We start from the raw sequence: 15,847 nt of genomic DNA, 5'->3' as shown, positions 1-15,847 counted from the left end.
GAGTGATTTTTTTAAAAGAAAAAAATGTCTACTTAAATGTGAATATTTTCTAGTTTCTTTAGTCCTCTATGACAAAACATTTGAAGACGTCTCATTGGGCTTTGTGAAACAGTCAGACATTTTTCACCATTTTCTGGACAAAACAACTAATCAATTAAACGAAAACTAAATGATCGACAGATTAATCAATAATGAAAATCAACTCTAGTTGCAGCCCTAAAAGCCTTCCAGTCTCAAACATTTGAAGTTGCACGTGCCCACACGCTTCTGCTGCTCTGTCTGCGGAAACATTTCATCACTGGTTTGATGATAAATCAAAACCACAAAGGGAAAAAAGGACAATCAGGAAAATGAAACGTGAACATTTGGTAAAGAGCATATAAGCAACTTAAGCAGCATTAACACGTTTAGAGCTTCTGATCTCGTCGTCACATTCTTTAGGGTTATAAGAGGGATTGCTGCTGCGGTTTCCTCCGACCACAACAACAGGACATGACCTTCTCACACATGATCTATCTGTGACTTTTTCCGGTTGCACGGATACAAAAAGACACCGTGTGACCCACATGAACAGAGAAACACTGATCCAAAAGAGAAAAGAAAAACATGAAAACACTCTGAAGTCACTCTTTTTGTACCCAATTTTATAATTTTATGAATGAACTGCTCAGCGAGTGTTTGGGGTTAAAGAACTGATGTTTTAATTACATTGTATTAAGATAACACTTCATATGTACAGTGCATTATTAGACATAGACACATTTTTATTCAAGTAAATCAAACTGGAATGCACATTTAATTTGGCCCTCTACTACGGGATAGTAGTATTATTAGCATCACAGTGCGACCTGAACGTACAACTGGTGAAATGAATATGTCAACTTGTTCACTTAGCAAGATCACAAAACGGCACTCCGCCAGAGAAAAGAAGAAGCTGAGTCACATTAGATTCTCACTTTTTGTTTGAATAAGACTCATCGTCACTCCTCCACCCAGAGAGAGTGAGAAACAGGAACTGAAGTGAAACTAAGCAGCAATTCAGTCTGGTTATCAGACTTAAATACCTCTCCTTATCAATTAAATAACAGATGACGTCTGAAAATGTTTAATCTGCCAGTGAATCCAAGGTTGCAGCCATGATTTTAGAATAAATAACCTCTTACATACTATTTGAGCTTCAAATTCACACAGTTTATAATGAGGAAGTGGCAGACATTATCAATGATTTGCTGCTAACGCTGCACAAACTCGACAGAAACTGGAAAATCTAAAGTTACAAACAACACAAATGATTACAGTGTAGGAGGAGTGCTGAGGCCTGCTCCGGGAAACAGGTCGGCAGACTTATCTGCACCATTGGAATACAGATCCAGAAGAATTGGGAAACCTGCTTCTTGGAACCAGCAGAGGTTTGACTCCAGGAATGACTCAAAAGAATGGACACATTCAGTTTGATATTTCAAAACAAGCTTACAAGTCTTGATTAATAGTTCTAAGAGTTTTGTGTGTGTGTGTGTGGAATATGCAAAAGGTTGATCTACAGGAGTAGTACAGGTGTGAGTGTGTTACTGGAGAGTGAAAAGTCATCGGGTCTCATGCAAGAAGCATTTGTACGAACAGACTCGTTCTAAAGTACCACGTTTGAGTGAGAGTTTGTTGCATTCACCTGTTTTACTTGGAGTTGAGTGGTTCAGACGTGTCGTACGAGTCATGAACTGACCAAGAATTTGCCCTGAAATCCTAATTCTGAATGAATTTGGAGTTTAAAAATGATGACAAATGAACTAAAATAAGAGATATAACTAAAACGAACTTCAGCATGTCAGTAGTAAAAAGCTAGTTCAGGGTGTTTCTGCAGCTCTCTGTCCAGAATCATGTTGTGTTGCAGCTGACAGTGTAACATCACCTACTGTAACCCTAACCCTAACTCTAACCCCTAACCCTAATTCTAACCCTAACTCTAACCCTAACTTCTAACTCCTAACCCTAACTCCTAACCCAGCTACTGTAGGCTGTAATATTCTCTCCTCTAATATCTCTCTGTCACATGACGCCTCTCATACTATTGATGGAGCGCTTTGCTTTATAAAGACGTTTTTTAGCATCTAACCTCACGTCCAAGCATGTCACAGTGCTGCTGCTGCTCTGATGGATTCATGTTTTTTTAATAGTTTCAGCTCCTCTAATTCGACTGCTGACACTGATAAATGTGTCTAATGGTTCTTTTTACTCTTTGAGAACGTTTTTGTGTATGAAATGGAGTGGAACAGGTTGTATGGACATTTTAGGGGCATTGATGATGCTAATGATGAAATCTCAGAAACGTTTATCTCCACATGAACAGGTGACGTTTATCAGGCTGAAACCAGAGATTTGCGCCAAGTTTGTGCAGTTAAAAGTTTGTTGAAACCTCAGAAAAAAAGTCAAGAGATTTAGGATAAATATGAAAATGTTCTTGCATGAGGCCCAATGTCTCATTGGATGGAGTAGTACGTGTCTTCTTTCCGTCTCAGCTGGACGTGTTGTTGTTCTCTGTTCGCTCTTTCTTCTCAGACTTCCCAAAAAAAGGAAAAGACACAAAACTCAGATTAGTTAGTACAATAAAAACAGTAGCATCAACATACAGCAACAAGAGAAAAAAACAGGCAGCCATTCAGTGAAGACTCACCTTCTTTTTGGCAAATGGTGGATCTTTCCAAAGAGTCTCTACAGCGGTTCGGCCCTGCTGAGCCCAGGTGAACGCCGAATCCCGACTCAGCTTGTGGAAACAAAAGAAACATTATTAGCCGATCAGCAAGAGGGCGGCTCAAGAAAAAGAAGATTATTTTGCCAGATTTGTGATCACAGATATAAACCGTAATAACACTGGTGAAGAAATTCTCTCTGGATTTGCTGTACACTCATAACTCTGATGCATTTTTTTAGAGATATATTTTAGGATGGATGACTACATGGCTACAAAAGTCACCAGTCAGAGTCCATGTTTCTGCACATCCAGCAGTTACGCAGCAACATTATCATTCATGTGGAGTCGTGTTTCTGTCCACCTGGTGAATGTGAGTCCAATATTCACTCTCTTTTAGCTCTGTTTTTACTCTCTACCAACTCCTGAGGGAAATATCTGCCTCTTTAGCTGCTAAATGCTCCACTATGTTCACCAGCTAGTCTACAGCTAACTGTGTCTGTTTGCCGTTTGGTGCTGAGCAGGTAGTGTACAGCGGCTTTTTACAGCTTTTTCTCTGAAAACGACGCTATGAGAACGCTGTGTTGTGAATTGTTTTTATTTGATTGAGGAAAATAGGCAATTCATGTTTAGTTTAAGTTATATGTTAAAAATAGAATGCGCTATTTACATTTATTTACAGTTATAGCATTTACAGTAAAATGTACACGTCAGGATAAACCTGGAAATTGTAATTATTCAGTGTTTATATGGAGAATACACTATAAATGCCTGGTTTCCAGTTAAACAGAAATGCTTTTATTTTGAAGGTTTCCGGGAAAATTATCTGGCCTGTTGTTGTCACTAGTTTAGAGAGACAAAAAAAGGTGTACACTCAAGATGTCGGGCGCGAGCTCCGTTGTTTTCCCACGTTTAGTAAACTGCAGCATGTTGGAGGAGAATAAATATGCTCGGTTTGAAAGACACTCGTTCTGGTTAATGAAAAGAAGCTTCGTGCTGAGAGTGAACCAGAACAGTAAAGTTGCAGCCGGACAGATAAACAATGAGCTGAAACTCACTATAAAGCTCTGTAAAGCCAAGAGGAGCTGCAGAGTCACTGATAATTCTCTGTAGGTTCATCACTACGAGCCACACACATTACACACTGACAGCTTAGACATCGTGATTATAAAAAAATATAATTATAGACTCTTTAAGGAAAACACACATATTCTAGTGAGGTGTTGGCTTGCATCAAGGCCAAACATTCATAACCCCAAAGCAATCTTTTTATTTTAAAGTCTACAGATGAACCTTTCAACACACAAAATGCTGATCTGCAGAATTTAAAATACAAAGATTTCCTATTTCTTAAAAAAGAGGAATGAACTGGTTTCACTACGAAACTTCCCACAACTTTCATAGAAGTTCACTGACTCTGTAAACCAGAGATGCAACGTCCTCTTTTATCTCGTCAGCTCATGTGTTTTCATATCTGCACGCTGGCCTGGCCTGCCGGTCGGTTTCATCTCTGCATGTGTTGGGAGTGGCGAGTCAGGCGTGTCTCTGTGTTTGTGTTTCATTCTGTGTTCGTGCCTGTCGGTTCTCTGGGTGGAAATGAATAAAATAACCCAGACATTGGTGGGAATTACATGCAAAAACTCACAGCCAGCAGCTCCTACAGGAAAAGCACAACCCTTTCCTAAAGGGAAACGAGTCACAGATCAAACACACACAAACAGTGATAAAACTAACTGCTGCATGAGACCTGCCTGGAAAGTTTTAATCTACGTGATGCCCAGCATGACGGGAGAGGTTCAGTTTATAAAACAAGGGTGTGATTTTCCATTAAAAATGTCTGGCCCAAAAAGATCTACCTACCAAGAATAATTTTGTACCTAAAAATAAAATAAAAGTCCATGTTTTTCACCTTTCCTGTTTTCATAGCTGCTTCCTGAGTCGAATCTGGAACTTGGTGAAACATTAAATAAAGAGGTGAGAACAGATTTACAGGTTTAACCTTTTCTTTCATCTCTATCCGGTTAAACTTTCTGCTTATGTCAGAAAATTCAGCCCATGTTTCACAGTTGTAACTATATTTTCTTTTTACACTGAAACCTTGTCATGTGGACAAAAACAACAAAGTCAAATAATCAAAAATAGTCAACAATAATCAGCAGCATCAAACCAAAAATATCAATGTTGACCTTAAAAACTTGGTGAAACTTTCCACTTTCCAAAACTACATTTTCTTCTGAAATAGTAATTATGATTGTTAAAGTTGTTTTTTAATATTCTGGCTTTGTCACACACTGGCAGAGTGGTTTGGACATTCTTGGACAACTGTTTTGATAATCAATTAATCATTTTGAGACATTTCATAAAGAAGAAAAAATGGAAAAATTCTCTGATTCCAGCTTCTTAAATGTGAATATTTTCTGGTTTCTTTAGTCTCTGTGACAGTAAAATGAATATCGATGGCCGAAGAGCAAAACCTCCTCTCTGAAAAATGCACTTTTTTGAGAAAACTATAAAAACACTTGTTGTTTTCTTGCAGAATGCTATTTGTTAAGGATACCCGATACATAATACACTGCTTTTGGACTATATTACTATATTATGTGTTAACAATACCGTAATAACCATACAAACATACCGTAAACAATACCACATAATATAGTAATATAGTCCAAAAACAGTGTATTACGTATTGGGTATCATTAACAAATAGCATTCTGCAAGAAAACAACAACTTTTTTTAAACAATTTTCTCAAAAAAGTGCATTTTTCAGGTTGGAGGTTTTGCTCTTCAGCCATCGATATCTTTGGTTGTGTCAGGACTGAAACAGAGAGAAGTTCAACTAATGTAATTGTATGAAATGTTACCAAATTGTAAAAAAATCATAGTTTCTTAGAGTCCTGTGTGTTGCCAACAGTCCAGAACCTAAAGATTGTTGTTTATGTCAAAGATAAACAGCAAAATCCTCAAATCTAAGAAGTTAAAACCAGAGAAAAAAAATGACTGAAACGATTTTTTAATTATCAAAATGGTTGCTGATTAATTTTCTGTCAATCAACTAATGGATTAATCAACTAATGGTTGCAGCTCTAGTTCTGCTGCCTTCTCACCTCCACACCTGGCTGATCCCTGCATGAAGCTGGTGAACATGTTGGATTGTTGGTTTCGGAAAAAATGAAGATCTGCCTTCATCAAAACAAGTCGATTATTGTTGTTGTTTTTTATTATTAAGGAATGTAAAAAATAAAGGCTTTTAAATCAAAATGTGACCTGATGTTTGCTCCTTTGTTTAAAGATTTCAACCATTTTCATTTCAAAGTGTCTGCATTTGTTTGTCAAGATTCACATTCAACTTTTTGGACTTGCTTAATATTAAATATTAATTAAATAACGGTTAGGTTGCTCAACGCAGCTCAGTCGACATGAAACCCACTAATTCAGTGAAACTGTTCAACATTCTGTGTCTGTTGCCACTAATCATTATTTTCATTATCAGTTAACGTTCTGATTGTTTAATTGATATATTGTTTTGTCTATAAATATATTCATGTTATAATTTCCCGCAGCCTAACGTGAGGTCATCAAGTGTCTTTTTTTATTTGACCAACAAACCAAAAAAACCCCCAAATACTTAAATTAATATCATGCCCGACAAAGAAAATCCTCAAATTCTCACATTTTAGAGGAATTTCTGCTTAAAAAATTACTAAAACGACGACGACTTATTTTCTGTTGATCACTTAATCAATTAATCGACTTGCATCATTGCAGCTCTAGTTGCATATAACTACATACAGGAGGTGATTTATAAGACACAAAAACACACCTTTAATAAGGATGCAGCCTGCTGAGGGTAAAACATGGAGGCGCTCAGAGCCATGAGTCCAACTGGAAACACCAGTCGCTTCACTCTGGAGCCTGAAAACAACAGAAACATGTTTTGTCAGAGGTCAGAGGTCAAAGTGAAGAAGCTGCTGCTGTGAACCGATGTGACCTTTCACTCCAGTCCTCGTTAACACTTTATTGATTTAATAATTCATCTATCTGTCATAAAGTCAGACAGCAGCTCCTTGACTGTGTGACATCTTGTGTTTACTGCGTGATAACAGAAATTATCTGTACTCCTTATCATGTCTTTTACAAAGCTTTTAAAGGGAAAATCCACTAAAAAAGTCTGGAAAAGAGATCTGAATTCAAACATAGAGGAGGATACAAGCATAATTATACACCAGTTACACTTGTCATGGATGATAATTACTGTTGAAGGTGTAAAAATGATGTTTTGTTTTGTTTTTCCTTTCTGGGAGTAATTTAGAGTAATTTATTTGATTACTCGGTTTCAAATATGTATACAGCCGTGCTAGAATTTTTTGATGTATATAAAGACAGAAAGGACCGAACAGGAAATAAATATCCCTACTATTTTATTTTCATGATGTAAATTTGCTCCATATGTTGTCTTGTGTTGCAGCATGTTTGTTTGAATCTACTGGAAAAGCTAAAAGAAAAAACCAACAACCGGACATTTAACTGTTAAATAATGTCTTTGTACATCCTGTACAATCAAAGCGTTTTCCTTAACAGAGCCGCCATCTCGCACCAACAATCATACAAGGAGAACTATTGTCCGAGAAGAGTCACAGAGTCCAAACTGTTTACATGCTTTAGACTCAACAGACAAGAATGCAATTCAGCGAACATGCCTGCGATCAAAAGCCATATTTATGTGTCCATAACTTTTCTCTGTAGGTTGAAAAAAGGCATTAAAGGAAACTTAGTTAGTAGTAGAGACTGAGATAGAGTGAGCACTGGGCTTTTTTCAAGGTTTAAGGTTGCTTTTATCATCTCCTGAAAGAGAAAATTGTCTTGGATTAAAGGAATATTGCAGAGTGACACTAAAAGAAATATTCTACATAAATAGAGAGAACACTAACGCTAACCGTAGGCTCTGTTGCCGCCTCATTGCCTCATGCTCTCTCGTTATCAACCTGTCTGTGGCCTCTGACCTGATTAGTCTCTGTGAGGAAATGCAGGTCAGTGTGTGTTTGTGTGTGTGTGTGTGTGTGTGTGTGCAGGTGTGAACAGGTTACCTTTGGCCAAATAAAGTCCCAGGAAGCCCGAGAAACCGACGGCGGCCACGCTGGGGTAAAGGTCAGGAGGAGGATCACTGAGGAACTGGTACACGTCTGAAAGAGCAACAGAGTCGCCTGCTGAAAGATCTTTATTATGTTTGTTTGATTATGTGTGATTTACGCAAATAACCGTCACAGTAAGGAAGGATGTTTAGATATCAATTATTTTGACGATTGATTAATTGTTTTAGTCTTTTTTTTTAAAGGAAAAATGCCAAATATTTGCTGGTTGCAGTGTCTCAAATGTGAGAATTTGAAGCTTTTCTGTGTCAAAAATGATAATAAACTCTAAAAATAAATAACAGCTATTTTTCACTATTTATACACAAAACAATGAATGGATTAATCAAGAAAATAATCAGCAGATTGATGGTTAGTTGCAGCTTTAACATCAACCTGTCTGCATCCTGATAATTCATCATGAGTTCAGGTTGTTCATTACAACCTGACGACTGACGCAGGATCGTCAATCGAGTTTGATAATCGATTCGTTTGTTTTCCTTTTTCAAGCAGGTCAGGATTTTATGCTTTTATTTTATGCTCTTTTACGAAGTGAACAAAGTGTTTTCTCACCTGTGACTGTTGTTATAGAGGTGTTGATGGTTGGCTCCACAGTCCTGTACGCTCTCTGTGGTCCAAAGATCACCAACAGTCACACACACACAGAAAAGTCACATTAATCTCATCAGTCTGTATAGAATCACGTACACTCACTTTAAAATGTGCAATAAAACAACTTTTACATTGTTTCTGTCTCTTATGTCTTTATGTAGAACTTTTATTCCACAAAGAATCAATCTAACATCTGCAGAATAGTTAGAACAGTGAAATGATTAAAAGATCACATGATCAGCAGATATGTCAACAATTTAATATTATAATTAAAACTCACAATATCACTGACCAGATGAAACCAGGCAGCTCTGATCCTTTTGACTTTTTATTATCTATCTTGTGCACTTCAAACCAAACAAACCAAATATAAATAAAAGTGTCGCTGCTCTGCCAAAATACACAACAGAACAGGAACCTGATCTCACGTCCACACTGATGATTCACAGATTAACTTCTAAATCTCAATTATTAATGTTTTCTCCTGCTGTCAATAGTTTATATGTAGAAATACCAAACTCTAAAAATACTCTGTTACAAGTAAAAACACTGCTACTTAACTTAAGCTCAAGTACAAAAGTATTAACAGAAAATAATAATACTTAATTTATCACAAGTAAACTCGTTAATGCAGAAAAATGTTAATATGCATTATGTTATCGGATGATTGTTACCAATGTTTTCTTATGTAAGTAGTATTATACTGTTGTAATTGGTGGAAGTGATGCTAACTTTAAGTCATGTTAGGTAATTTATAACAAATATTTTAAAAGATAATCAATACATTTATATCTGCAAAGTAAACAGTGACTACAACTGTCTAATATTGGAGTAAAAAGTATAACATTTCCCATTAAAGTAGCATTAAATGAGAACTTTAAAACTGTACTTAAGTACTTTACACAAGTAAATGCACTTAACTTACTTTCCACTACTGTATCGTTATAATCTGCTTATAAACAAAGTACTTGTTCATATATATGTTTAACTCTTTAATTATATATGTCAGTACACCTGTAATTTACATAGTTATAACATGGACTTGACCTTTAAAGCAAATTTAAAACACTGAGGAAGTTGATGTGGTTTCTCTTTCGCACTCATGACACCAGTAAGCGTCATGTTTACAATATGTCCTAACAAACCGCGGTGTGAAGACAAAAACAGCATCACGGCTTTGTCACTGACGGTTTGGACACGTTTCTGTGCATCGAGTTGCAGCTGTCACCTCAAAAAAAGTCATCAAACAACCGGACGTGTGACTGTTAAATAACTGCTTTTCATCACAGCAACGACAGCTAAAAAAAAAAGAAAGTGAAAAACAAGGATTTTTACAGGTCACAAACCTCAACTTTCTCCATTGCAGCCTGGCCTGTTTGCTGCAAAACACAAGACACAGAAATTAAGTTCATTTTTTCATACAGCAAAATAAAAAAAAGATACATGCACGTGCAGCTGGATCTGCTATCTGAACAAAGACCATGAAGCTCGGACAACAACACATACAGAGGGAGTGTGACTTCATTCTCTGCTCAGGACGCCATCACTTCATTATATCTTTACATAGCAAATACTTGTTTGCTGCTGTATTGATGTTCAAATTGACATTTGTTGGACATTCAAGCTTTTAAAACTTTACATAACATGCATGCAACAGACATGATATTATAAAGTCTAGCCTTGGTATTCCTATACTGTGATTTCCTTCTCACAGCATCAATGAATGCACCATTAACTATTAACCTGAACAGTTTATGATGTTGTATATGGTATCATTGTAATCCTTGGCCATAAAAACATAGGGGTAGACATCACTTTTTCTGTGTTATCATATTTGGTTCAGGAGATATGATGCAATATATATAATTAGGTTATGGTGGAAAGTAAATTGGTCGCCATGGCCACCACGAGGCGTTTTTTGCCATGGCTCCATTTCTGAAAATGTTCAGGGCCCCAAACTGTACAAGTGTGCCAAATTTCATGCTTTTATGAAAAAGTGAACATAATTATTTCCCCAATTTTAAACACCAAATAGACACGATTGATCATCAGTGATGAAACAGAAGGAAATATTTTGTTGCACAGACACAATCAAGCTAGTTTAGACCTTCAGCATCTGACGCTCTGAGCATAGAAGGAAAAAATACTTTCAATAATATCACTTTTTCCTGATGTTTCCTCAGGCTGAGTTCAGTATTAATACAACTTCCTGTACATGTGAATATGATGGATAACAAAGAGGTTTTAAAACATGTGTCTTTTTGTTAGAAACTCCACGTCACACTGCACAAACGTGACCGCTTTGAAAATATAATCACATTCTTGAGACACTAATTCTACCCAACGACGGTAATTAAAAATAATGGGGGGAAAAAATACAGATGTGCAGCGCTTGCAAGTGTCTCGCATGGTGGAAAAATTTAACAAGCCGGGTTATTAAATGTAATATTTTTGTTGGGCATATCTTCATCTGCAGTGAAAAACTTCAAGCGCCCAGCGTGACAAAAACAAAGCAGAAACATGTGTTGTTTAATCCTTCAGGTAACACCGACAGCTGCGTCTCTTTGGTGCCATCGTTCTGGAAATAAAAAAGGTGCACGTGATGATGCTTCTGAGCTCATGTGATTTTATTTTTACTGGTCATAGCAGCTGATAAAAAAAACATCTGACATCAGGAATGAAAACTGCAGAGTTGTGGAACTATGGGAGATCCAAGAGTTTGTGAGGGAAAGTGAGGAGGTTGTTATTCCAGAAATATGACATTTAAATATCTCCACAAAATCTTTAAAAAAAACCCACTAAACGGTGGAAGTGAAGCTGTGAACGCAGGAGGCACCGAAGGCTGACTGGTTTTGGGATGTACAGCGTGTTGATGATTAGACAGCTGACTGTATATCTGACATCCACAGTGGAAACACAATTAATTTTTACAGGATTTTCGAGCTGAATCAAACATCATTTAAATCATTTTTCAAGTTGCTTCCAGCATTTCAAATGATGGATTTTCTTCTTCTCTTTGTCTAATATGATAATAAACTGAATACATGTCAGTTTTAGACTTTTGGCTGCATAAAACGAGACATTTCAAGATGTGATCTTGGTCCATGACAAGTTGTGATGGACAATTTTGCACTTTTTTTGACATTTCACAGACCAAACAATTAAGTGATTAATTGAAAAATTAACAACCAGATTAATCGATAATGAAAATATTCGTTAGCTGCTGCCTGACAGGATTTATTTGTTATTATGTTGTTTGAGTAGCTTACAAATTACATTTACAAATTACTATTTTGATAATTGATTAACCGTTTTTAAAAACAAAACCTCTGTTTCCAGCTTCTAACATGTGAATATTTTCTGGTTTCTTTAGTCCTCTATGACAGGAAAGTGAATATTTTTGGGTCGTGGACTGTCGGTCGGGATAAAACGAGGGTCGATTCCAGAAAGCAGGTTCAATAAACTCTGAGTCTGACCCTGAACTCTTGAGTTGATGAACTCTGAGATGGGAAACTTTGAGTTTTCAGTTCCAGCTGATCAGAGTCAGTTCACTCAACTCTGAGTTAAGCATGTGTGTAATGAATTAAAAAAAATCATCATTAATGGAGCTCTGATTCATCATGGCAACAGGTCCATAAAAGGCAGAGCCTCCATTTTAATCCAGTGGATGTAGAGATATTAATGTGTGTCTGCAGACGGTGCACAGTGATCTTTAAATAAAAAAAGAGAACAAGTGGAGTGGCCTGAGTGGAGGTTAAGGTCAGATTTTGGCAGGAAAACACAGACATGGAGTTAAATTTTAACGTGCAGTTTGAACAAATTCTGAAAAAGATCAGTTTTCTGCATAGTACACCTGCCCAAAATATCACAACAATTAAAGTTCTTTGTTGGTGACAGGAAGTGTGAGATGTAAACACACCTGATACTGGTCTATATACGGCTCTGCCCATTTCCTCAGTGACGCGATGCTCTGCTCCAGCTGCCCCGCCTCTGGCTCCACGTACTGCGGCTCTACCTCAGGGGTGCTGTATAAAGACGGCAGCTGAAACAAACGACAGCAGGAGGATGATGAGTATCACTGTCAAGATAAGTAAATAAAAGTACCAATACAGCAATGTACAAATACTCCACTACAAGTAAAAACCCTACTACAGTAAAAGTACATAAGTATTATGAGCTTGATGTAGTTAAAGTATTGCAGTAAAAGTAGTGGTTTGGTCCCTCTGACTGATATATTATTATATATGACATCATTAGATTATTAATAGTGAAGCATCAGTGTTAGAGCAGCATGTTACTGTTGTAGCTGCTGGAGGTGGAGCTAGTTTACACTACTTTATATACAGTTAGCTAGTTTAGTCCAGTGGTTCCCAACCTAGGGGTCGGGCCCCTCCAAAGGGTCAGCAGATAAATCTGAGGGGTGGTGAGATGATTAATGGGAGAGGAAAGAAGAAAAAACAAAGTTCTGATACACAAATCTGTTTCCAGTTTTTGGACTTTTTCTCTAATCTTTCATTTTTGCTGAAATATTGGATCATTTGAACATTTATTGAAATGAAAGCATGTGAGAAGTTTAGAGGGAAAAGTCACTATTTGGTGGAGCTGTTAACAACTCATAGACATGTGAAATGTGACCCCGACTACACACTGCTTTTTGTAAGACGTCAAAAGACAAAAAGGTTGGAAACCACTGGTTTCATCTTTAACAATGTGTTGTATTTTAAAAGCTTGTTATATTATCCATTGTGTCAAATCTTCATCTGAAAAGTAACTAAAGCTGTCAAATAAATGTAGTGGAGTAGAAAGTACAATATTTCCCTCTGAAATGTAGAAAGTAGCATCACATGGAAATACTCAAAGTACAAATACCTCAACATTGTACTTATGTAAATGTTTACTTTCCACCACTGTAAATAAACAGTGTATAAGTACAGAGGGAAACAGGTCAAAGTGATGACACAGTGACAATGAGCACATACTGCTCCTGTCAGTCAGTTATTGATTAACTCACCTCATCGATGCTCAGCTGTGAACTCTTCTTCTTCCCCTCACTGGCCGCCAGCACGGAGCCGCTCAGCAGGCCCGTCAGCCCGGGAGCAGCGGCGCACAGCGACACCTGGCGGCGGAGCGGCAAAACACACACATCGGGGAGGAAGGATAAAGCTAGAAATGAGGCTGTGCTGTCGATTAAAACATCTTAAAACACATATTCAGACACTTCAGAGTAAGTCGGGAATATAAATGTGGCGTTTAACGTCTTGTAATGTTAAATAATTAGAGAAAAAGACCCTTCGACTGTTTAACTGACGCTAACGGTAGCTGATAGCTAACTAATAAACATTTCTTCGCTGTTATAGTGCTGTGAGAAAAACTATAACAATTTTCTTTATTAAATGACAGCTACTGCTTAAAAACTACAATATTTTTAAGGTGTAAAAAAGTAAAAACGTTAAGCAAATATTTACCAGCTTCACGTATGACATTCTCATCTAGAGGACTTTCGCCTTTCTACGGCAAGCCGGAGAGAGTAAGCGCATGCGCATTGTGTATTCAGCTGTCAAAACATTTAGTTAAGGCAAATAGTGGCCCGTGGACTAAATCCGGCCCTCCAGCAAAAATATTGGGCCCCTCAATGAAAGTCTGGACCTTCATAGTTTACATTAAAACTTTTACATAATTTTTCATTAATCTAGTGTTGATTAAGAGAAAATAAGCTTGTTAATTCTAATACTGAGAGGTATTAATACTGCGGTTGTGACATGCTATTTGAACAGTACATAGTACTGAAATGAAGTCTAATTAAACTACCAGAAATTTAATTTTTAATGTGTGAATTCCTACTGTTTTAATTCCACAACTTCAATCATAACAGATTTGTTCTTCACAAACACAAACAGGTGTCGGTCTCACATTTGTTTCTAAGGCAACAACAACAACAACAGACTTTCAATCAGCCATAAATGAAGCAGTAGAAGGATATACTGGTGGATAACTAATAAAGTATGTCTCTTGTCTCGAAGTGCACAGAACATATGAGTCATTTTAAGACAAATGAGTATTAAAATCAGCTGTATGAGCCCTCACTTACTGATGGGAAACACGACATCTGTTACCAGTCGATTATATTCTGAAATGAATTGAAATAAATAAATAAATCATATTGATTTACATTTATATTGCACCCGTTGTTGCCCAGTTAACCAGCTTTTAATATTGTTATATTGTATACCCATTGTTATGAGTCCTTGGGGCAAATAATTAGCTGCTCAGTCCTTATTAATCCTGTATTTTTTCCTCTCTGTGTGCACTTTTTCTGTGCTAGAACACTACATGTTCCCAAATTTGCAACATATAAGCATAAAACTTATATAATGAGTCTTTAAACTAGTCTGTGACACAACATCTGGTGATAAAAAAATCAAGTGTGTTTTAAACCAGCAGTCAGGTGTCCATATGAACAGTGAAAGGTTTTCCTCACTGTAATCATTCCTCCTGTTCATACTGGATATTAAAAGATCCTTCAAATGTGCTTTCAGTGTGAGTGATGGAGGCCAAAATCCACAGTGTGTCCACACAGTCATTTAAAAGTTGATGTGAAGCTTATATGAGGCTTCAGCAGTCTGAGTTAGTCATATCAAGTGGATATCTGACACATTTACAGTCTTTTTAGCATCAAATTCCCTCTTTGTGTTTCCTCGGACAGTGTTTCCCTGTTGAGCTGCAGGTGGAAGTATAGTAACAAAAAGAGGAACTTTGGCACTAAAAAGACTGTAACGTTGAAAGATATCTACTTGATTTGACTCATTTGGACGCTGAAGCTTCATATTAGCTTCAGATAAACTTTTAAATACATTTTTGCACAGAAGGAGGACTGTGGATTTTGTCCCCCATCACTTCCATTGTAAGTGCATTATGAAGGGATCTTCTAATGGTCAGTATGAACAGGAGGAATGATTACAGCAAGAAAAACATGTTTCACTGTTCATTTGGGCTCCTGACTGAACTGTCCTTTAAGTACTTTATAGCATTATTTTTATATTGCAGTATGTTTGGGAGGTCCTGTAATTATTCCTTATGGGGTCCTGGTTTATCAGTCGTTTTATATGAGCAATTAAACATTCATCATTACTGCAAATGAATATCACATCTCTGTCGTTACCAGTGCCGACAATTAGTAGAAAGACAAAATGAATCAAAACTATTTTGTAATTTATAAAGCAATACAAAAATGCTAAATATTCACTGGTTCCAGCTTCTCGGTTGTGAAGATTTACTGATTTTCTTTTTTTATTACAAACTGAACATATTTGGTTTTGGACTGTCAAAAGAACAACAAGCAGTTTGAAGATGTCATGTTGGGTTGTGGGAAATAGTGACATTTTTCTGTCAATTTATAAACTAACTCAAAAATGTTACTAATTA

General features: G+C 36.8%; 1 protein-coding gene across 1 annotated transcript; it reads right to left on the bottom strand.

Annotated features, from left to right (window-relative positions):
- Positions 1-1,966: 1,966 nt before the first annotated feature.
- On the bottom strand, positions 1,967-13,959 carry apoob (apolipoprotein O, b). The gene is made up of 9 exons (XM_042398627.1): positions 13,891-13,959; positions 13,437-13,541; positions 12,345-12,467; positions 9,772-9,804; positions 8,387-8,441; positions 7,772-7,867; positions 6,508-6,599; positions 2,669-2,758; positions 1,967-2,554 (listed from the first exon to the last, which is right to left on the bottom strand). The coding sequence occupies exons 1-9, from the start codon at positions 13,912-13,914 to the stop codon at positions 2,510-2,512; spliced, it is 663 nt and encodes a 220-aa protein (XP_042254561.1). The 5' UTR covers positions 13,915-13,959; the 3' UTR covers positions 1,967-2,509.
- Between the last annotated feature and the right edge of the window lie 1,888 nt (positions 13,960-15,847).

This window comes from Thunnus maccoyii, chromosome 21, assembly GCF_910596095.1.
Source record: "Thunnus maccoyii chromosome 21, fThuMac1.1, whole genome shotgun sequence".
In the NCBI taxonomy this organism is placed as follows: Eukaryota; Metazoa; Chordata; class Actinopteri; order Scombriformes; family Scombridae; genus Thunnus; species Thunnus maccoyii.
Note: the sequence above shows the minus strand (reverse complement) of the source record. Positions and strands in the feature narration are given on the sequence as shown.